Source organism: Rhipicephalus sanguineus, chromosome 11 (genome assembly GCF_013339695.2).
Source record: "Rhipicephalus sanguineus isolate Rsan-2018 chromosome 11, BIME_Rsan_1.4, whole genome shotgun sequence".
Taxonomy (NCBI): Eukaryota; Metazoa; Arthropoda; class Arachnida; order Ixodida; family Ixodidae; genus Rhipicephalus; species Rhipicephalus sanguineus.
In genome coordinates this window covers 73389491-73414091 of record NC_051186.1, presented here as the reverse complement: position 1 = coordinate 73414091, position 24601 = coordinate 73389491, and the positions used below count along the sequence as shown (strand labels likewise).

The 24601-nt window shown below is 44.3% G+C and overlaps 1 protein-coding gene across 1 annotated transcript in view; it reads right to left on the bottom strand.

Moving 5' to 3' along the window:
- Positions 1–24601, bottom strand: part of LOC119374562 (uncharacterized) — a 110825-nt gene that overhangs the window by 52557 nt on the left and 33667 nt on the right. Inside the window, exons 2-4 of the mRNA XM_037644718.2 lie at positions 6361–6507; positions 4308–4409; positions 3405–3506 (exon numbers count right to left, since the gene is read on the bottom strand). Coding sequence (XP_037500646.1) covers positions 3405–3506; positions 4308–4409; positions 6361–6507 — 351 coding nt within the window. The remainder of the gene's footprint in view (positions 1–3404; positions 3507–4307; positions 4410–6360; positions 6508–24601) is intronic.

Sequence of the window (24601 nt, the reverse complement as noted above, 5' to 3'; positions counted from 1 at the left end):
TTTCAGTAAAATGGGCACCAACTTTCCAACTACCAGCTATTGAACGCCGTTCAGCATACGCAAACGTCTGGACACGTTCAAAGGAGCAATTAGCTATTCATAAAGCTCCCGCTGTTTCAGTGAACTGCTGCTCGCCTTGTATCTCCGGCGTGTGCGGACCAGGACAGGTCCCTTTTTCCGGCACGGTAACTTTTCTGCTTCGGCCGTCAAGGGACAATCGTGCGAAAAAAAAGGGAGGCCTCTTTTATACTCGCGTTAAGGAGCGCTGTCACGCGCGTTTCGTCCCACGGGGGCAAGTCATAGCGCGTTGGGACGAACTGTTTTTTATACAGAGGACTGCGCGAGTGGGCTTGTAATGGAAGTCGGAGGTTGCACCCGTCACTGGTCTGGGAGCCGAGGAGGTGCGTGTGCACCTGGAAGTGACCGATTAGGGTCACGCGCTCCGTTGCGCATGAGCTATCTAGCTTCCGGGCGCAATTTCGGAAAGTTGTTGGCCAGGTGGCGCCGGCTCATCAGCGTCGCTTTCCTTCTTGCGAAAGCTTGCCTCCGGCGCTGGTCCTCATGCCATTCGCGACTGCACGTTCTCTCATCGCTTCGCGTACGATGCTTACAGCGAGCCGCGAGGTGCTGACGTGCGACGGTGTTGCCAGAGGAATGTTCCTCCGGTTTAAATCTCTCAGGTCATACGACTCTCTTTCTCTCTTTATCACTCTCTCTCATTTTATAGTTTTGCGTTTGGAAGCTGCTTTTCAAAGTGATTGCCTGTTGATGAAACCACTTTGGGGTGAATGAACAGGATGTGAGTTTTCTCGATGCATCGCGACCTTAAGGGGACGCTACAGAGATGAATGATTTTGCTCGCATAGCCAATTACTCTTTCCCAACGCGAAAATCGCCACGCATGCCGCAAGTACACGCTTGCTAAGCGAGAAAACGAGCAAAAATGGGCGGTGACTCCACTTTGAAATTCCAACATCAATCATAATCACAATGACTTCATAGAATTTGACGGCGTTTACCAGGGCCTACGGGGTGTCTAATTGGCAAAAATAAAGTGCATTGTCCTCTGAGGGAGCGGGATATCTAACACACCGTGTTTCCGAAAATTTAGTTGAGCCAATGTTGTGAAAATATACTTTAATTAGAACTACCAGACAAGAAAGCCAGAGAGTGTATGTCATTCCTATGTTATATATAGGCCTACCCCATAAGGTCGACGGGAATGTGACTGCTGCTGTACTTCAGTAGTAGAACATCGGGCGCGTTATTCAAAGGTCGTAGGTTCGGTCCCTGCAGGCGGCAAGTTTTCTGCTCGTCCACTTTACTTTCTCCACATTTACGTCGTAATTACTATATATATATATATATTACTTACTTTGGCTATCTTGTACGTTAATTTTAAATAATGTTGTGTCGAGCAAAGAACAACACGCCCCGTTAAGATTCCCTTTTCTTCGTTAAAGAAAATACTTTGAAATCCGTGACGTCGAGCCCGCAGTTTTCCGCGACAAACTTAAAAATAGAATTTTGTACCTTGCTTTTCACTTCTATTAATAACCCTAAGGTGGTGCAATTAACGTTATAATAGTTTTCAAAGCACACATGGTCAATCTAAACTGATTCATTCTATCACTTCATCGTCTTTTTAAGGTTTCCGCGGACGCTATTTATAGAACCCTATTCTGTATGAGAAGTAAATTCGGAATGCCTTCCTTTCGCCATCACCAGGCCTTGCAAAATACTTTATTCTGTTACATCAAGAACAAATGAACGCATCGATTGTAAGACAATTTTTACAGCACAGAATGTTATCACCAGCCGAGATCGACTCTTATGAAATCTTAAAAAGCCGGAAATAGAAATAGTAGCAGTGTTTAAGATATTTTATTTTTGAAATACGATCTGTATTCATGCCGTTGGCAAACACCTCCTTTTTTCCGATGCCGAATTTTGACTGAGCGACATTTAGCTTCAAATCATGGCTGCCTGAATAGTGACGGACGTCGCACATCGTTAAAACTCGACCAGGCAACATTATCTGTTCTTCAGAAGTCACAGGCGATCATTGCAATTTCACGTCATTAACACGCGTACTTTGCAGGTCATCCTAGAAGTCGCATATATGGACATCTGCGCGTCCATTCCAGCGCCGTTTTCTGCATTAAATGTAGTAAAGGGCGCTCAAATGTCGTTCATGTTTCTTCCACTGAAAAGTCGTACAGCTCTGCCGTGCCAAAACTAGCTCCGAATAAGGGAACATGAGGAAGCATCGCTAATGATTCTCAACAACGTGGATAGATAAACCAAGCCACGTTTTGTTTTTCGCTTTTGTTAATGTGAAATCATTATATGACTCATGAAGCAAAAAATCCTGCGTCCTTTAAGGTTAACATTCCATGGCAAGACAACTCACGTCACCAAGTGACGTGGCTCCCGTGGGTTTCGGCATCCTGTTCGAATATTGATTTTGAGCCAATTCGTCCACACGACCAAACGATCACGTAATCTGACGTAATATCGTGACCAAATGACGACGTCACGTGGGAATCAAACGTCTGGTGACATGACTGTCGCAACAGTATGGGCGTCGACATAATTTACAGGCCTAGACACAGAGTATTTTCTCATTGAATGCACGTAAAGAGACCTAAATACCTCTAAAACATTTACGAACCAGGCGTAATACTTTGTTTTTGTTGATAAATATACAAGATAGCCAAATACACAATAACCACCAAATTTAGCCCTAATGTAGCGCATTTTAGCTGATTAGAAAGTAACCTTTTGCAAGTGCGTACTAAACATGACCTCTACGACAGCTCTCCAAGCAAGTTAGAATTTCAGGGGAAGTTAGAGGCTTGAAGGGATGAAAAACGCCTGGAAGCCATCTTCGCGAACCGAGAGGTCATGGGTTCGATTCTTATCAATGGAACTTTTTTTATAGTTTTTTTTTCAGACTTTCATGACGGAAATACGTCATGAAAGTCTTGGTGGACCCCGGCATAAAACACTTTCGTGTTAAAATTCTTGAACAGGGGGCGTCGCTGGAGCCGACGTTTCGACGAGTGGTCTTGTGTTCTTCAAAAGGTGACATAGCACTAGCAGGCAAGGAAAAAAAATACACAACGGGACAAGCGCTAGTACAAAGTAGCGCTCGTCCCGTTGTGTCTTCCTCGCCGACGTCTGCTAGTGCTATGATAACTTTCGATGTATTTAACCAGTTGGACCGAAAATTCTACCTTGTGTTCTTGCTGCTGACTTGATCAAGATACGACCACTTGTCTAAGAATCGACTCCAGCAACACCGCTCTGTTCAAGGATTTTTCATCTTTTACGATAGCTTCAGTTATTCATTACGAATGACATGTTTTCGAACAAGGTTTCCACTGTTTAGCAGGGCATACCGCATTTGCAGTAAGGGCACTTTCCTCTCCTCTGCCTGACCAGACATCCGTACTCCTCTGGGCAGTTCCCGATCGGAGGACACGACAGGCTTCCTACCAGTGCTGCAAATTGTGAAAACGAGCAGTAAAAGCATGGCACATACAGTTTGGACGAGTGAGGGCACAAAAACCGCAGTACCTCTATAGAATGAGTGACTCGCATTAAAAACAAAGGACAAATATCGAGCGAAACAAATGTACTGATGACAAGAATGTTCGTGTCGTCAGTTCATTGTTTTGTGTTCATTTAAGGTATGTGATTTTATTATTTGCCATAAGCTGCATCCAACTAGTTCAATTTTCAGTCCCGATTATTGAGAATTTACGCAAGCAATAATCTAGATCTAATATTTTAGCGACGTATAGCGTGAACAACGGCATCGATGTTTGACAAGGAAGTTCCTAATTAGTTTAAAGGCAGCATTTTATCTACAATGCCACGGCGTCGCTTTGGTATGCGCCTCTTCCTGGACGGCTTCGCTGACAGCTGCAGCATTGCCGTATCTATGCTAATTACATAGTCAAGTCGTAAAATAAATTACAATAGTCGTTTTGGAGCTTTCCCCGCGGCTTTGTCAGGTGAAATTTCGTCTGAGTAACAAGTGTTTGTATTCGATCTTTACCGGCACCTCAGACTATTTGAAATATCGAGGGATCTAATGCTCATACTTGCGATCGCCTTGCACTGGTTAAAATGTAAATTAATGCGTTATTGAAGTTTTATGTGGCCCTTTTTTACCTTCTTAATGCGCCGATACACACATGGTTTGTTAATAAAGCGACCGGCTCGTAATCTTCAGCATTAATGTACATCACCGCTACCAGCAATAAAGCACACGTGGCCCAAATGTGACGTGTACGCACCGCATTTGCAGTAGGGGCATTTCCCTCTCCTCTGGAGAACGTAGCATCCATGCTCAGTGGGACAGCGTAACCGAGGACATTCTAGGAGCTCGTCTACAGTTACTGCGGGCAAAAGATATAACCAAATGTTTGAAACCAACAGTCAACTGCCATTCGACGTATGTCAACAAAGTTCAGTCACATGCGCGGTTTATAGGTATTGGAAAGCGACAAAGGTGGGCAATATGTAAGGAAACATGGAACAGGAGCGAGAATAAAAGCGGGGATGCTGTTCAGTTTAGAAAAAACTGCTATGCCACCCTAAGATGGGGAAAGGGACAAAGGAGTTTATAAGTTAGAATAGAGTCCTCACTGCGAAGGTGTTCCAACAAAAATAAGACATAGAGGAGAGGATTTGAACACTGCGCTTTGTGTTTAGATTTTAGCGGCCACGGCATCCGCCCCTCTGGTCTTTTTTTTTTCTTTTTTGGAGTTACCTTTTGAGCACTTCAACGAATTTCAACGAATACATACACTGTCAACGAAAAGTTCCTCCAGAACAAAGCATTTCAAAAAATTTTGTGGAAAACTTTCTGCGGTGGAACGAGAGAAACTAGCTAACCGTGACTCTAAAGCGTTTTAATTGTACAGTTCCATGGTGAGCATGAATACATATTTAGCCTTCGTCAACTAGGAAAAACATCTGAAGAAATCAATAAACACTGCTTGTAAAAGACTTCGTGCCGTGTCATGTCGGCTATATAATATACTATATGCAGCATCTCTGTACGAAAGATGATAACACATGCCTTAGGCTACCGTATACTGCGTTATAGAATAACAATTTATGGCCACTGTGCTGTCCGATGTCACAACAGATTAAATGGAATATTACGCTCGATCTCAAAGAAATATATCATATGACCTGAACATAAATTATGATAGAGGCTGTTTCCAAATACTGTCTATGCCGAATTCCAATAATCTGTTAAAGCAAACGGTTGTTTTAAAACATCTGTGGTCCAAATAATTCCTGCTTCCGTACGTCACTTCCCGTTGTTGAAGACACAGAATCCTTTATTGCAGGCCACGAGGCTATGGAAATAGAACACGCGCCCATTACGTTCCAACGTACTTCAGTGAACTACACCCCAGCATTTTATGCATAAAAACAAGATACAAATTAAATAAACTCTTACGGCGTACCTGTCTATAAAATGTAACGTGCGTCTGGTGTACTTACACTATGTAATAATTTGAAAGCATGCTGCTGAGCGATGATCTTGTGCTGTGATTTTGTTTAGCAAGCATCGCTGTCTTTCTGTGTTCTTGGACAATGTCATATTCTATAAATATTGTATAATGTTTAGAACTTTCATTTGGAAACCGTGTTACTGCTAATCTAATGCGTACGTTTTTTTAAGCATTATCATATAGTGTATGCCAAGGACCACTACTATGTAACGCGTTTTCTTTTTGCTTTTTTCTTTTTGATGCCTTCCAGGCTCTGCCGCTCAAGCCAGCGATGGCTTTGGCAGTCCTAGCCACATGTACTGCTTTATTTAAAGAAATGAAATATACCACTAATATTATTATTATTTTAAATGTTTAGTCGCGGAATTTTCAAAAGATGGCGAGGCATTGTGTTGGCGCTTTGGTGGGCCGTTAAATTGTGGTCTTACGCTGTGCTCTTATCCTTAAAGGAGGTCGTATGTAATTTTAGCTTATTTGCATCACGTATAGACAAGAAAGCTAAGAGATTTCGCAAGGAAAGCTGCAGCAAGGATTGAACTAAAATGACTTCATCGTCTATCTAAAAACACTTTATCTTGATGCGAGTTAAATCAAAGTACCGCTCCTTCTGATAAGCACAAAAATAAAGAATGACTGCAAACGAAAAAGAAAAAAAAACAAAAAGAATGCCTAGATATTATAACGTGACAACTCCAGAGGTTGATATTAAAGGAAACTGACAACTGCAACTCGCACATCGCTACCGGACGGTATTTTTCGTAACTTGCTGTAAACATCTTGTATTATTTGCATCACCGTCAAAGTAAATCCTAATACTTACAAGGCTTCCTATGTCGCTGATCACTGTCGCCCGTGGCGCTATTCACGTGGCCACAATCGCAGTGAAGGCAACCCGTGTAACGTTCACGCACAACACGACATCCGAGCTCCGACGGGCACTCGAAGTCCGGACACATTATCTTGGGCTCTGCGATGTAATTGCAAACAATTAGAAGTATCTTTTATTTGTCCAAGTAATAACAAACATAATGGAAAGTACAAGTGCCAGACATTCATACCAGCGCGTGCTGGTACAGAAGGAGTGAATCACGCGTTGAATAAAGTAATTCACGTTTTTTTTTTTTTAGTTGCAGCGCTCCTTGTCCCTTTGTAGGTTGGCCTATATTTTAACGCGATGATATAAAAACCGGCTGCGCTATATTGATATAAACTACAAAGCAACGGTACAAAACAAATTTCATCAAAATCAAGCCAGTAGTTTGCTGAAAAAAAAAAGGTGGGACATATATGTCCTACTGACTCATTAGAGTGTTTTCAAAAAGTGGGAAAACATTGTCCCACTGTGTCATGAAAGCACCATCTCGCGATTTCATAAACTGGTATTTGGGATGAAACAGCCGAAGCAAGTGGCACAGAGTATCGCTTCTCAAGTTGTGCTGAAGAAAGTTGTCCGGACCTCATTTCCAGCAGTAGAACACCACCTGCACCTGCGCCTCTTGTGAGCCTTCATAGCGCCGCGGCCTGTTCCTGTAAAGCTGACCTTCACCGCATGCACAAACCATTTTTTTTTTGTCCAGTTTGCCTGTCCTTGCTTTCGCAGTGGAAATTTTCGAGTACGGCTGTTGTCTCTGAATATATGTGCCTACTTTTCAAGAGGTATATGGTATCAAGAGAAATATTTCCGCGCACCAATATCCGTAATTAAGCTGAGGGACTAGCGCGGCAATTTTGCAGGGGGTTGTGTTTCGATGCATTTATCGGGCAAGTCATTGCGCACATTTACAAAAACACGTGATGCCTGGAAGCTAAAATCGCCACTCTGAAAAGCCAGAAAAATAAGAACTTATCCGGCATTTAGATTGGTAGGTTCTTTCTATGTGAAGAAGGGGAAAATTCAGAAGCTTTCATAGAAACATTTCCCAAATTCAACGCCATTGTAACACTACTTCCGTCCTTTGAAACCGTGATTAAAGAATGTTCCTCGTGATTACGAGGACTTAAGTAAGACATGAGTGACTTAGCGTTGCGCTAATTGCAACGGGTGATGTGAGAGAAAATTCTTCCCTGCGGACGCAAAAGTGGGACTTATGTGTCCCGCTGTCACACAAAGGGTTAACAGGATTTCTTTCTCAAAGTTCAAAATTTGAAATGACATATTTTTGCCCTATATCCAAAATATTCTCAAAGCTGGACTATTGGCACTAACGCCATGTGTGTCTCGCAGTCACGGGAGCAAACAAACACTTATCACGAGGGTGAGGGCGAAAAAAATGTAGGCAGATCCCACGCATTGTGGGACTCGCTTTGTGGAGAAGCGGCCTTCGTGGAGAGAAATGTAAGATGATTTCCGATTGCGCGGGAGACAGAGAGGAAACGTTCGAGCGCTCTATAAAACCCCGAAGTCGAATTTCCGAGAGCGGTGATCCGCAACGAACGTTGTTTGGGCGGCCGCCTATTCTTTCGGTCCGAAGGCACCTGCCATGGCGTGCACTTATCTTGACACAGCGACGTGACATTGGAACAGGGCTTTTCGAGCCCCGCTCAGGTTCACGCAATCTTTTTACTGTGGCGGAAGGACTGTGATATGCACAGAACAAGTTGTCTACTTCTTTCCTCGCCGTGACGGGGGAACAATGGCCGGCTTCAGTCAGCCGCCAAAGCCACACTCTTTCGGGCATTGTCGCATTCACAATACGCTCTAGTAAATGTGTATATCTTGCGTAAATGCTTCTTCTACATTCGGTAAAATACAGTATGTTCATTCGTTCACTTTTGAGCGGGCGTCTAAATTATATGAATATTTTACGTATCTGGTCTTATTGACGGATAGCTAGATTGACGGGAGCTGCACACTCAGAATCTAGGCAGACGTCCAAACACAAGAAACTGTTGCGCGCAGAAGCAAACACTGGCAATTGAACACTTCCGTTGAAAAGAGGGCTCTGCACATCCTCTATTTTGCGCCTATCGTTTCAGTATCCGCAGACACGGCGTAAGCCTACACGAGCAAATTATCTTCTGAGGTTCTCTCGTAAGTGCGAAAAACCAACCAAACAAGGAAATGCAGAATGGCCTTTCCCATTTCACAGCGAATTTGAGGCGGTCGAATACTAGAGTGACAGGTTTCATGTTAGAGCACCAAATATAGCGCAGACTTCAGTTATTTTTAACGAGAGTGAGTAAAAGTTACACGTTGAGTAATGTTGCATACATTACGGATTGTCACATCCAAATGGAGCGCTGACAATGGTGCCGAATTGCACAACCATACAACTAAAATCAGTGCCAAACTTTGCTATGCTCCCACTGGAAGTCAGAACTTATTTATTTATTTATTTATTTATTTATTCATTCATTTATTTTATTTATTTGTTCATTCATTCATTCATTCATTCATTCATACCGCAGACCATTATGCTGATCCATGCAGGACGAACAATAAAATGACAAGATAAAGGCAATGCAAGAAAAAAGAAAACATAAACAATGCGTAAAAACGGTGCAACCTATAACCATGTTGTAGAACACACAATGCTTGCTTAGCACAATGGAGGAAATGACATTTTGGTTGAAAAGTGTCACTTTATGCGTTCGCACGCCACGTCAAATAGAGCTCTTGGGAAAGAATACAGAAATCGGTTCAAAGAATGCGTAGTATAATAAAGTATTGCGGGGCCCTTAGTACCAAAACCACGACGTACCAAGACCACGATATGATTATGAGAGACGCCGTAGTGGAGGGCTCCGGAAATTTTGACCACCAGGGTTCTTTAACGTGCACCTCAATCTAAGTACGCGGGTCTCATACCAATTCGCCTCCATCGAAACTGCAGCCACCGCGGCCGGGATTCAATCCCGCGATCTTCGGGTCAGCAGTCGTGCGCCATAACCACTAGGCCACCGGGGCGGGGCTGCAGGGCCCTTAAGCGTGTCGGCATCTCTGTCTTTGAACTTTGATGTAGTGTTTGAACGGCAGTAACGCGAAGGGCAGAAAACATAGGAAGATATCATGTCAGTATGTATAGTTTCAACCGTCAGCGCCACTTTTCAGTTTCAGTTTCAGTTTATTCATTCAAAATACAGACTTTGTAGATAGTAGTATGCAGACGAGGGTCCCAAAGTCAAGCGACTGCAGTGGGACCCTCGGTTAACAATAACATTAAAAGGATTATTATAACAGCATGTAAAATACGCAACACAAGTGAAAATAAACAGTGCACTTACAAAAAAAGAACAACAAATAAACAAAAAAAAGCATCCTGAATGCGCCACAAGAACATAGTAATAAGATATACAAGTAAACATAATCACACCATAAGAGAAAAACCTAAATTTGCAAAAACATTCCAGTTGCATGCACGTTGACATAACAAGTAATTATCGTTGTGAACCTAGTTATGCAAGATGAAGTTTTTAAGTTCATGTTTGAATGCATGAAAAGATGATGATGATTTTAGTGTATAGGGCAGGTTATTCCACAATTTAATGACCGCGATGGCGGACGTCATTTTGCCATAGTTGGTGTTACATTTAGGTAAAAGGAAGTTGTGACTGTGGACGAATCTAGTGATATTGGTGTTAGTGAGTAAACTAGCATCGATAAAATCAAACAAAAGATGTTTGTTAAGTTGTTTAAATAACATTATGATTAAGTGAAAATTAAACAAGCCAGACACAGTAAGAATACAGTTAGCCTGAAGGAGTGGGGTGGCATTAGAATAAAATGAACTGTTGGTAATAATGCGAATGGCCTGATTCTGAATCTGCTGTACGGACAAAATATGAGTGTTATATGTATTTCCCCATGATGTAATGCCATAGGTGATGTGACTATGTATAAAGGCAAAGTATAAAGACAATAAGGCTTCAACTGAAAAAAAAGGACGAGATTTGATGAGTGATCTTATACGAAATGCCGTTTTTTGTTTGACGTAAAGAATATGATTAGTGAGCTTCAAATAAGGATCTAAGTTTTACGCCCAGAAAACACACACAGTTATACGCAGAAATAAAATGATTGTCAATGGACACTTGTGGTATGAAAGGTAACATTTTTTGTGATGCTTTAAAAACCATGAACTGAGTTTTGAGCGGGATTAAAATTAAATTGTTTAAGCGACACCATTCAATGACATCAGTCAGTTCCTTGTTCAGCATATTGATCAGAGTAGGTAATGATTTATGCGAGATGGAAATTGTCGTGCCGTCCGCGTAAAGAATAACTTTAGAATCATCAAGGCAGTCAGGCAAATCATTAATATAGATACAAAACAGTAAGGGTCCAAGAATAGAACCCTGTGGGACCCCTTGCTAATTATTTTAACATTAGAACTAGCTCCCTCGATGCAAGCTGATTGTTCACGATCAAGAAGGTAATTTTTGACGAAGGTCAAGGATGGACGAGTGATACCCAATGATTCTAATTTGCTAAATAAAATATTATGAGTAATGGTAGCAAAGGCTTTCGTGAAATCAAGAAATACAGACCCTGCGAAATTACCGTTGTCGATAGACGATTTCAAGAAATCGGTTAATGATAGCAATGCTAAATTCATAGAACTACCAGCACGAAAACCGAATTGACAAGGCTTTAGCAACTTAAATTTATTGAGGTACTTGTTAATACGTTTCAAAAATAATTTTTCAATAAGTTTGCTGATGGAAGACAAAATAGAAATAGGGCGGTCGTTACGGACATCTGTCGTATCACCTTTTTTGTGTACTGGAATTAACATGGCTTTTTTCAGTGAGCTCGGAAATGTACCATGTCTAAAAACGAGATTAATTATATTGCTGAAGACTTCTGGGATGTCTGGAGCAGCAAGTTTTAAATGAAACGCCGATACAATGTCTAGACCAGCGCTAGTTTTTGAGACTCAGGATTGTAGAAAAGACTTCGTCAATGGTAACAGGAAAAAGACAGAATGAATGGGTACAGCGGGTCAGGGTGTACGATGATACTTTGGGCCTATCACTGTATATTTCATAAAAGTAATCACTAAAAGACTCGGCTATGTCAGAGGACTCAGTACAGGTTTGCTGTTCATACCTAACTTTATCAATTATATTACTAACCTGAGGTCTGTTTAAAAAGCCATTGAAAAGTTTCCATTTTTTCTTTGGGTCATTTTTTGCTTTACAGAGTTCTTTTTCATAATAAAGTCGTTTTCATTGTTTCAGCAGTTTATTCAACATCTTACTATATTTTTTATACCTAAGTCTCAAATTCACATTAAATGGCTGTTTTTTAGTTTTCTTGTAGAGATTATCTTTTTTCCGCATCTTTTTCCGTTAACAAGCCTTGCGTTAACCAGGGATTACGGTGTAACCTATATATTTTCTTGCACTTAACAGTTTTAGTGTTTGCATGCACAGCTTTAAGAAATAGCGAGCAGAAGTTGCCAAGTGCCTCTTCCGGATTTTCCAAGGTGCCAATGGAAGACCACTCAGTGCCTTGAATTGCCTTGATAAAGTTTACCTGATCGAAGGTTGAAGTGAAATGGCACGTGTTAAGGCGAGGTAGATCTACGGCGAAAGTTACAAAGACAGGATGATGATCAGTGATGCGCACGTCAATGACTCCTGCGCTTGGGGTTGGTGAAAAATTGCTTAATACGTGGTCAATGAGAGTGTTTGTTCAAGTGGTGAAAATCGAGTAGGGGATGAAATTAAGGATTCAAGCCCGAAGCCAAGAAAGCAATCACTATATGCTATGGTGCTGTTGTTATCTGTATCCATTAGGTTAATGTTGATATCACCAACCAACACAACTTGCTTACTTTCTGCAGTGATAATGTCGACTACAGCAGCTAAATTGTGCAGAAAATGCGGTATAGACGAAGATGTGGAACGGTAAATGCATGCAATGATCACTTTATTTAGATTAGCAGAGGAGGGGAAGGCAGCCTCGATCCATACAGATTCACAGTTCGAAATATTCAAAGATAGGTCAGTCCTGCGCTTGTACTTTATCTCGGGCGATATAAATATGGCCGAGCCGCCGTAGCGACCCGAATCGCGGTGACAATATTGAGAGTTAAACGATCGAAATCTGTACAGATTGTCATCACAAGATCCTAGCCATGTTTCAGTGATACATACAAATGAAAAGGAATGGGAGAGTGAGTCAGTGAATGCAATAATGTTATCGTAATTTTTTGGCAATCTACGCGCATTGATGTGCAGCAATGAACAAGTAGAATTAGCAAGCAGGGATTTAGTTTCCTCGAAAGTATGCAACGACATGGTGATACACGACGAAAGCTATGAGGTGGGAAAAACGCACCGAAGTTGTCAAAGTCACGTGAATAAGCTGAGATCAGACTCCGTATTAATCCAAAAGACCCTGCTGTCTTTGTACTAGTACTCTAGCTCATGTTGCCTACTCACCTACGGCTGCTGCTCATAAGTGTTGCCTTCTGATTTTGCTTGCACACCATGCCTACTAACACCGAACTTGCTAAGAAAATCGAGCACCTTGAGTCGCTGCTTCATGCTACAATCTTGTTGATGATCTTGTGTCTAAAATATCGAAAACGTTAGAAGATCAGGGACTAGGCAATCTTTCTGCACTTTCCAAGAGCGTACGTTTCATCAGCGACTAATATGATTCAGTGCGCTAATCTGTAGACGAGCTGGTGCAGTCAAACAAAGCACTGAGGGCAGAAAATGACGAGTTAACCAAAAAGATTGCAGATATGGAGCAATACAGTAGGCTCAATAACATTGAAATCAAAGGTGTTCCATGTACACAAGGCTAGGACTGCGCAGTTCTTTTGAAAACCATTGGACAAGTGATTGAATGTCCTATTTCATCGACAGATATTGATGCAGTTCATAGCGTGGCCAGTAAAACAGCTGACAAGTGCATTATCGCGCGCTTTTGTTCACGCGAAAAGAAAAATGAATTCCTTCGCAAAGTGCGTAAGGCGCGACTGCGCGCTTCCCAGTTAGGACTATCCGGAAGTAATGGCAATCCAGTTTTTGTCAATGAACACCTTACCATTGCCAATAAAAAGCTGTTCAGTAAACCGCTTGTTCTAAAAAAGGAGAAGAAATGGCGGTTCCTCTGGACAGAATTGTCATATCAAGGCCCGCAAGTCAGACGACATCAGGGTCTTTTGGATCCGCTTCCTTTTTGCCGCTTCCTCCCAAACTTCGAAGGTGAGAGCAACAATGTGCGCGGCTGCACGTCACTCTCACTTCTACGCACGCGGTGTCAAAACAGAGGCGTAGACAGCGTCATATAGTGTCGTTTCCCCACCGCCGTACCGCTCCGGAAACAATGAGGCACGACACGCCCGCAAAGACCTGTGATCGTTAATGGCGAACGCGCCGCAGTTGCACGGCGCACGTAGACTGGGGGGTCAACGATCACGCTCGCCTTGCTCCTGGTAGTGCGAACAGCGCCTTTGCAGGCCTCTTCTATTGTGTCCGAGGCGACCACCACTGTCGGGGAATGACGTAAGGTCGTTGTCCAGTGGCTGGGAAAAGTGGAAGTCTGCTGTGCAGCTAGCGCTTGTTCTGGCGGTTCGCGTCTGTAGTTTTGTGATTTGTCGATGCCCTTGTAATTCACGATCAGCGCAGTACGAAGTCCTTGTTGTACTATGAGTTCTGAACCAGAAGTGAAGCATGCAGGCATTTAAAGAACGATAAAGAGATTGATAACTTTAGCGAGCGTTGTAGCTTGTAAGTTTGAAGTCTGAAATACTGAATACAAGGTACAATAATACGAATACGAATGCAATAACAATACAAAGTTACTCTCTGCAGCACCGAAGCTTTGAGAAGATCGCAATGATGTCACAGAGCAATATGGGCGTTTACGCTGCGTTTGAAGTTGCCACGATAGATTGGCATGACGACGGGCATATTGATGGTGTATGCTAATGCAGGATTTCTTTTTTTACTTATCAAGACTGCATTACATTTATTTTTAGACTCATTGTCAACTATCTATAAAGGGTACCTTATGAGTGGCAACCTTTCTGTTATATAAGTAGATCGAAACACAAAATCAAAATAAGTGACAAGTTTCTCTCACGACGATGATATCTCAAATAGCCACGGCTTTTGTAATTGCTTCTTAGTTACATTGATCGTTGTACTAAATGACGACCACACGATCGAATAACGGTAATTATACAAACGATCTTACATTACAGCCCTAAAAGTGCAAGTCCACCCTTCTATTATGTTACCCGTTGCGGAGATAGCCTTAACGGGTTTCTGGTATGTATATTGAACCTTATGTCGTATAAGTAAAAATCCTGCAGCTAAAGTAACATGTGCATTCACATGTGTTCCATGTTGCAGAAATGCAAGAGCTACATGATTGATTCTATTTTACGTACCGTTGCTGACAGCTTAGCGTTGGGCGTTAAGAGTACCCCATTCGTGCCCTTTCAACAAATACGGCACCATCTACCTGCTTCGAATCAGTTCCACCTGTGAGCTCTATGAAGCCAACAGTAAAACGGCCTATTGTAATGACCCTTGGTTTGCAAAATTGCCTTAGCCCTTTGTGCTTCAGAGTATGTTGCTCACCCTAAAGCCCTTCAGCCACTGCACAGGCGAGATTGAAATTCTGAATGGGAGCCGGGCCGTGTATGGCCGGTAATTATACCGTAGAGAAAAGCTCTCAGGAGGAATACAATGGCCCCGGAAAGGACGGCCCATGGGCATTACTTTGAGGGAGATTAATCTCTTCGACCGGTGTTAATTGTGCCCCTTGAACGCGGAAGTGGTGTGCGCGAAAACCACTGCTAGCTGTGGAACTGTACTAAAGGAATGAAAGACAAATAACGCCTACGCTCAGACACACAAGACGAGGAGAATAGGCAGGCTATAATTATACACGTGAGGCACCGCCGTGTGCCTGACGTGGCAACAAATTTCTGCCTGCGCCACTGTGGTGTAGCGGTTATGGAGCTCGGCTGCTGGCCCGAAGGTCGTGGGTTCGATCCCGGCCGCGGCGGTCGCATTTCGATGTAGGCGAAATGATAGGGGCACGTGTACTATGCGATGTGAGTGCACGTTAAAGAACTCTATATGGTCGAAATTTCCGAAGCCCTCCACTACGGCGTCCCTCGTAATCATATCGTGGTTTTGGGACGTTAAAGCCCAGGTATTATTATTACTACATGACACATCACACTTGATGTCGTGATGCCGTTGGCTAAGTGTCTCACTTCGCGCCCGTCTGAATCGATGCTTATTTATTTATTTTAAACCTTTCACATTGTGCTCTGCATAATCACTCGTTAAAAATTGTCTGATAATAATATTTTGACTTTAGTAAGGTTATTCCAGCAGTCCTAGCCAGGGGATGGCACACCGGGCACATGCCCCTCCGAATGTTTCGCTACAGTGAGATACAGAACACAAATTGACACTCGACCACACTTGCCTGCCCGGCTCCCGCTTCAGATCAAGGATGTTACCCCACCGCAACAAATTTCTGCCTGCGCCACTGGGTTCTTCATAACGAAAACGAACACGTTTATCGCTCGGTTGTATCAGTTCGCGTTTTTTTATTAGGTTCGCTAAATGTGAAATCAGCCCTTCCTCCACATACAGTCGCGCTCAATATCATTCGAAACATGGTACCTGCGGTCGATGCTGCCCCAAACGTTCACAACACCAAAAATATTTTATTCGACATAGAAAAACATTATTATCGGAGGTTTTACGCACAGAAACCACGATATGGATAGGAGGCACGCCATAGGGGAGGGCTCCAGGTATTTAAAACATCTCGCGTTTTATAAATTGCGCTAACATAGCACCGCACACGGACCTCTAGCATTCCGCCTCCATCGATATGCGACCTGCGCTGCAAGGATCGAACTCGCGAATTTCTGGTCAGGAGCAGAGCAGCGTAGCCACTGTACCATCGAGGCGGACGGCCTTACCAATACAAGAAACCGTTGAAATGTCTCGCCCACCAATTTTTTTTTTTTTATGTCGCCGCCGTGTAGTAACGTCAGCAATTGTATGAACACTACCACCGTGTTGCAGCGCACATTGAGCGCGTCGGTTAGGTAACAGTAATGAGAGCAGCGTCTTAATCCTAGAAACTTACATGAACAAAGATTGCCGGAAATCAGAGATAGCCTTGTTTATGTTTCTTAGCGGCGGGACCTGTCGAAATTGCCGTGAGAATGAGCACGAAACAGAACGTCTACGTTCCTCTTGTCCTGTCTTTCTCACACAAATTGCTTCTTAGCTGCTACGCGTGGGATGCCGGTGACAAATTATTTTTTTTTCCATGCCTTACGCATTATCACAAGCCTAAGAGATTAAGATACAACGGTTGTACGATGCTTTCAGTTTACGAGAGTCGCGCAAGAGTCGTCTGATAAGGCTTCATGTATCAGCGCGTGCTTCCCTGCCGTTGAGACGTGATTCGCAGGAAGTAAAACCACCGCTAGGACAATGGTTCACACGCGCTGTGCCAACAGTGCTTGCAGTTTAGATCGAAATAGATATAAGTATTGTGCTTCTCTGTACGTTTTTATAATGTTATCAGAATTCCGGAGTCGGAAGCTCTACCGTTTCCTGTTTTTCTTTTTTTATTTGCAGTAGCTCAGTTTTGGAAATGTAAACGCATAAAATCTGTGGCAAAGACAAAACGTAGTCATGTTTCACATCTTTAAACTTTGTTATTTGCATGCAAGATTCACCAAAAGAACCAAAAGAAAGCCTATTTCATTTTGTACTTGTTATGACAACATGAAGCCAAGAAACAATTCTGCAACTCAGTTATGTGTGCTTAATCGTCGAAACAAAAGCCATTCGTTTCTGGAACATCAATGTCAATATATATGTCCGTACACGCCTTTCTGCCGGGCAGTTCGTTGGTTGGATGTATCATAAAATTCCAAAGGACCACCCGAGAAGAACTTTTTATCTTTATTTTTTTTCTTATTTGCCGTAAATAACAATATCAGTACTCCAATTTCTAGAAAATGCAGTCGCAACACTTTTAATAATTTTGGTTAAACAGCTTTCATACAGCCAGTAGCGGTATTCTTACTGGAAAAAAATACTACGGCGTTTCGCGACGAAAAAATAGTACCTTCTCACGTTTGAGCAGGACGTTACGACAGCTTGCTCTGGCCCGCGAAAAAAAAGACGTATTACCGTGTTATCTGTTTTAACCACAAATCAGCATTGTGCTAAACGATCGGGTGAGCAGGAGCGAATGCGAAAACTCCGCAGTATGTTGCTCCCACGTGACCACCTTTAGCGTCGTGACGTCACGATTCAGTGTAACTACCGGAAAATGAAACTGCCTGCGTAAGGCTATTTAACCATGCTATTTAGTGCAGTTTGAGATAGAGAGATAGAGATAATAAAACGAGAGAAAGGCAGGGAGGTTAACCAGAATTGTAGCATCCGGTTTGCTACCCTACACTAAGGGAAGGGGGGAAAGGGAAAGAAAGATGGAAAGGAAAGCGGAGAGAAGATAATTTCGTTATACGCTCCTGGGGTCTCGCACCTTCCCTTAACCAAGAAAGAAAGTACTCTCATTCAAGTGAACGTAGCACACTTGCTCTTGTCATGCTACGGGCTGCAGTAAACCCGTGTATGTGCCTCCTTTAAGCAACCGGTCATTCGTGATTGCCCTCCTGGCTTTAATGTTGGATCTATTGACCGTTTCACTGATAAGACCATTTCACGGATTCGTTGGCAGTTTTACATCATTTACGCGGAAAAAAAGTGTTCGTGGAGGTGCGGAGTACATTTGTGGAAATTAGGAACTGTGCCAAGGACACAAAACGAAATATATCACATTTTCATGTTCGGCAAGCGGGGACAGACAGCAAATCACCACTCCTGCGCGTTAGTGTTTCAGATGCATAATAGTCTACATGGCTCTCACACTGATTTATTTATGCCCACTGGGACTTCTCTTCCGCGGAAGAGAGACAAAGAAAATGTTTGCTGAGTGCGTTGTGTACTGTAATTTATTTCGTCCTCAAGATATTTGTCGTTACAGTCAACAGCTTTTGTTGAAGCTTCAGACCACCAGCGTAGCTTATATTGTTTCGCGTGCGAACAAGTACACCGACATGGCACGTAGAGAACAGAGAGGGGAGGCTAGTAAACTGAACAATGCCGTCGACGTATAACGCCTAACGTGAGAACCGTGCTGTGCGCAGCTGCAAAGCAATATCACTTGCGACACCACGTGAGCCCTGCGGACGGCTTATGCCAAATAGCGCTGGGGATATTTAAATTACTCGAGCAACGCACTGCATGGTTATTGTTCTCGCTTAACTACATCTCTCCGTAAGTTGTCCAGACCAGAGTTGAGGCACTCTGCCGTGTGACTTCTATAGCACCTGGTAACTAATGTGTCTGGCGTTTGAGAGGGCAGGCAGTTGCTGCGAGTGCGCTTTGTACGTCTTGTCTCCAGAACTTCCGCGACACTCCTTAGACTGCCACCTTCCCATATGGCTGCGCCTAGAAAAAAAAATGTTTAAGCGAATCGTGGGGGAATTATCTTTATGGAATGAAAACTGAAAATGTAAGAGAAAATGAAAAGAGAACGGAACGTAGAGGCCACCTACTCGGGTTATGTGTGCCGCCGACACCGAGTGTCAGGCCGAGGTTAGTCTTTTCTATCTAGAAAAGGAAAAAAAAAACGTTCTAGTGCATACTTCATTGACCTATTTATGCACTAACTCTCAATTTTTCGACAGCATTATACAGATGAAGAGCGCGAACAGCAATGTGTATCGGCATTTCACTGGGGTTTTTTTAGAACATAAAACAGCGATGGTCCCAGGGAAATATTCCCATTCACTGGAGGCTACTGGTGTGAACGATTGAAGAAAGACAAAACTCAAATTTGGTTAGAATTGAAAAAACTTATATTCTTAGAGATAAAACAAAGAAAGAGTAAGAAACATCTTAGCGTTTGGACACACGTCCGCTCTCTACAAGATCTTATGAGCGTCTCTCTCGTGCACGCAGGCACGCAGTCCGTCCCCCCCGCCGACGTAACCGCACACCCCCCCTCACAAGCACAACGCACGCGGAGCGACGCACTGCACTTCTTCCGTCAACACCGCGGTCAAAGGTTGCCCCGCCGAGGCTTGGTTGGCGGAGGTGGGGCGCGGTCTCACGGTTCGATGCCGGCAGACGAGGAGTTCCAGACGCCTTTCCGGGAAAGCGTCCGGACCGCGCACGTGACGTTCAACAAGAATAAATGAAACAAAAAGAGAAATACAACACACTGCCCCCCAAAAATGAGCAAGCTCATTTTTTCTTTAGTTGCTGAGTTCTACTGGGTACAACAGTTGCACAGGCCGGCGAAGAAGTTTACCGTCTGGCAGACGCACAGTGCAAGCTCGCACTTGCCTGTCCCGACTGGGGAGCACCTCGTGAATAACGGCTTTTTTCAGAGAAGCCGAGGAAGCCTCTCGTCGTGAATCAAGACCAGGTCTCCCTTCTTGAGTGCGTTGTTTTCTTTGCTTGCGGAATGATGCGCCGATCTTAGTTGAAGTAAATATTCGTTCCTCCACCGACGCCAGAAATGGTCAATTGTTCTCTGGCAATGCTTCCATCTTCTTATCATTTCCTTGGCTGAAGCAGTGGACGGAGCACTCGGTTGACCGTCAGGAAGCGCGAGCAATCTTTTTCCAGTGAGAAAGTGCGCCGGTGTCAAGGGCGTGCCTTCGTCTGGCGATACGTGCAGGGAATGTTAGGGGGCGTGAATTAATGACAGCTTCAATTTCGTTGAGCATTGTCATCAACTCTTCAAAGCTCAGATGTGCGTTTCCCAATACGCGCCGAAGACATACTTGGACGCTTTTAACTAAACGCTCCCAAAAGCCCCCCCACCATGCTGCTCGCTCAACAATGTACTTCCACTGTATCTGGTGATCTGCACAGTAGCTGGTGAAGTCTCCTTTCTTCATTGAATTGAACAAGTAAAAAAGGTCTTTCGATGTCTTCTTAAACGTTAGGGCGTTATCCGTGTAGATGACTGACGGCAAACCACGGCGCGACGTAAAACGTCGAAAGGCCAGCAGAATTTTTCTGCGGAGAGATCCGATACAAGCTTCAAATGAACAGCACGAGTAACCGCGCAGGTGAACAGCGCTATGTATGCCTTTTCTTCACTGCGTTTTCCCCCCTTGTGAACAGTGGGCCGTGCAAATCAATGCCAACAACCTCAAACAACTGCCTGGCGAGGTTCTATCCGCAGGAAGCGGTGCAGTCGGTGCTTTAGCTGCTCTCAGTCTCTCCCTTATGCAGCCATTGCAAGTTTCGAATGACTGCTTTACAACCTGACGTGATTCGCGGTATCCAGTAACTCTCTCGGATCTGTGTCATAGTGTCCCTGGACCACCACCATGCAACACATTCAGGTGACATTCTCTCACACACGAGTTTAGTGACTCGTGTGCAGGAGGTATAATGGGATGCTGACAGTTTTCTTCCTCTTTAGAATGCTGTAATCGGTCACCAACACGAGAAGGTCGGCGTTATCCAAGAAAGGGCTCAACATGGATATATCCGACTGTTGACCTACGGCTCTCTTTTCCATTAGGCTTTGCCTTTCTGTGCCGTAAGTTTCTTCTTGGGCAGCCTTAACCCAGTAAGTCCTTGCTTGGTCGAGCTCTTCGGCGTGAGATCACCATCAAGAACTTCTCTTCTCGTCTTTCTAAGGAATCGGAAGGCCCAAGCAGTGACACGGAGAAGCTTCTTCAACCGGCTATACTTCCTTACGTCTATGATTGGCTCTCTCTTAGTAGCCGAAGACAACTGCAGCCACCGTTTATCTTTCTTTTTTCTTCTTCTAATTCAGTCTCTTGCGCAACCTTCTTTTGTGTTGCACAGGGCCAGTTATCGCAGTTGCCGCGAAGCCAAGGTGGGCCATGCCACCAAAGTGTGGATTCTGATAATGCCTGGGCTGACATGCTCGTGTGAGGCAATCTGCAGGATTTGCGCTACCAGGGCAATGTCTCCACTGCTGAGGGGCACTCAAACTCTGAATTTCGGATACACGATTTTGCACAAACGCTTTCCACTTCGTAGCGTGACTCTGAATCCAGTGAAGTGCAATTGTGGAATCCGTCCAGAAATGAACTGTCATGCTCAATGCTATTTGCTTGCAGACGTAGCTTGCGAGACGAAGCTCCTACGACGGCTGCCATCAGCCTCGAGTCTAGGCAACGAAAGGTGCTTTAAGGGTGCTACCCTTGATTTAGCACAAATTAGCTCATTGCTAAATCGGTCATCGCTGCCCTTCGCTCGCAGGTACGCACAAGCTCCATACGCTTCCGGACTCGCGTCGCAGAAAAACGTGCAGCTCAAAGCTAGCAATCTCGTTAGGCTCCACAATGCACCTTTTGAAGGTAAGCTGCTGGAAGTCCAGAAGTTCATCACACCACTTCTTCCATTCTTTCTTTAAGTCATCTGGAAGTGGGGAATCCCAGTCTAACGCTCTTTCCCACAAACGCTGAAAGAGTATTTTTGCTCTGACGACGAACGGGCTGACAAGTCCAAGGGGATCAAAAATCCTCGCAGCCGCTTGGAGTACTGCTCTCTTGCTGCTCGGACTACCTCTGACGGCTCTCAGGACACTTTCTGTAGGAATAGACAGAAGATCACTTCCTGGTTTCCAGCGCAAACCGAGAACGTTATGAATCGCGTCAGGATCATCTGCGATGTCGTCGCTATCGAACGAGTTTCGTAGTTCTGCTCTGTACATTTCTACAGCTTGACACACTGACTCAGCTCCAGTTATCAAATCGTCAACGTAGAAAGACTTCTTGAGGACCTCTGAAATGTGTTTACGCTCGTCTTTTTGTTTCTCGAGGTGATAAAGTATCGTTGCATTGAGTAGGTAAGGGCTTGCAGATGTTCCGAAGGGCACTCTTGTCATTCGCCACTCTTCTACCTTGGGAAGTGAATGAGCATCATTCGGTGTTTCTTCGTACCAGAGAAACCTGAGCGCGTCCCTGGCTCTTGGCTGCACAAGAATTTGCAAAAATGCCTTCTCTATGTCAGCGGTAGTGCCACAACATGAAGACGAAAGCAAAGCAAAATTCGAGCCAAATCTGCAATAAGTGTGGTCCCTTCTCTAGCTGGTCGTTGAGTGAAAGCTGTCCTGGCAAATGCGATGAGCAGTCAAAAACAACTCTTAGTTTCGTGGTAGTGGATTCCTCGCGTATTACTGCTTGATGGGCATGTAGTAAACGTGTCCAGTGTCTTCTGACTGGAGAGGTTGCACACGCTCGGCATGACCTTCTCTCAGGTACTCTCGCATAACGGAGTCGTATTTCTCTAGCAGTTCTCCGTCGCGTCTGAGCCGTGTAGTCAAGCTCTGAAGCCGCTTCTTAGCTAAATCTATATTACTGTGAGCTCCACCAGCAGATTCTTTCCACGGCAGTGCTACCTGATAGCGGCCCTCAGACAATGCAATTGCACTCTCAAATTGGTCATGTACAGCTTGGTCATGCAGGCTCGAGTTGTGCTCCTCTTTTATGCCTAAAGCATCAAGTTCCCAGAAGTTTTGCAGGAGAGAGTCTAAGTGGTCTGGCATGCGTGTCTCTATTCTTAAAACACATGTGTTCACTGCAGCAAATAATGAACTGGTTGGGCTTACCGGGCCTTGGAAGGTCCACCCAAATGCAGTGTTGATTGCCACTAGACCTGTAGAATCTTTGCAGTGCTCAACCTCATTCTTCATAAATTTCCACATGTGGTCTGATCCAATCAAAAGGCTTACTCCTGGAATGGCTGGCATGCCGGGAAGCAGCAGCTTGTCAGCGATGGGTCCTCTTCCTGCCTCGATTGCCTTCATGAAATGATGCTCCGTTGGTGTATGCAGAATATCCTTGCAGATGAAGGGGACCTCGACTGCTTCGATGACGAATTCCTGCCCGCTGTACTGCGCTTTCAATCGAACTTCCACAACACGACAGCTTTGTTCGGTGCTCTGGTGCTCGCCGAATGTTGAGATATTTAGAGTGGTGAATCCCGACTCCCGGAGCTGGAGCGTTTTGGAGACATCTTCCCTGATGAAAGTTCTCTGGCTGCCTCCGTCTATCACTCCTCTTATATAACCGCCTTTGTTTCCGCCAATGGCCCATGCTCGAAAGGTCTGCAAGAGCACGTCGGAATCTTTGGAATCTGTGGCAGAGGCGTAAACGTTGGTCGTAGCGATAGATGGAGGTTGTTGCTTCGGAGCTCCGGCCGATCTGGCGTTGCACATAGAAACACATGTCGCCCTCCGCAGATAGTGCAGTTCACTCTTTTTCGACAGTCTTGAACGCGATGACCTCGTACAGTGCAGCGGAAGCATCTCATGTCAGCCATTAATCTGTTCTTTTTTTCTTTGATATCAAGAGGATCAGGACAGAGTTCCGTGCAGTGCTCTGACGAGCCACAAAAACAGCACTTCGTCTTGGTTGCTGTTTTAGTGTGAAGAACCGCAGCGGTCGGCCTCCTCGGACTTCTTTCCTTGCTTTTCTTGCACTGCCCTTTTCGGCGCACGGTCGGCATTAACACTCCTCTCCCTGCTCTCTACCTCGGTTAGGAGGAACTCAAGCACATTTTTCAGCTGGTCATCAGCCCTTGTGCTGTCTGCCCGTGTGGGTACTTCAACTTCGCCGTCTACTTCATTGCTGGCTCGCTGTGAAGGTCCTTTAGAACGGCAAACTTGTCTGTTGTAGTCAACAACAAGATCGTGCGGCAGCGATGTTAATATGAGGTCGCTCATCATAGTCGAGTACGTAGCCGCATTCACTCCCAGGCTGCGAAGCCCGCGTATATGCCCCTGAACGTGGTCATATAGCTTCCGAAGTCCACGCAGTCACTCGATGATGAAACGGCGGGTAAGGCTCGAAGCTTAAGCGAGATGATTTTGTTCAATTTGCCTTCTGTCGCCGAAACGTCGTTGTAATATTTTCAAGGGCGTCTTCGTAGCAAGCTTCTGTGGCGTTAAGGCCCTTTATCGCCACTAAGGCTGATCCCTGCAACAACGAGCGAAGGTACTGAAATTTTCTCAGTAGTTGAAAGGCGCGGGTTATTATGAACGG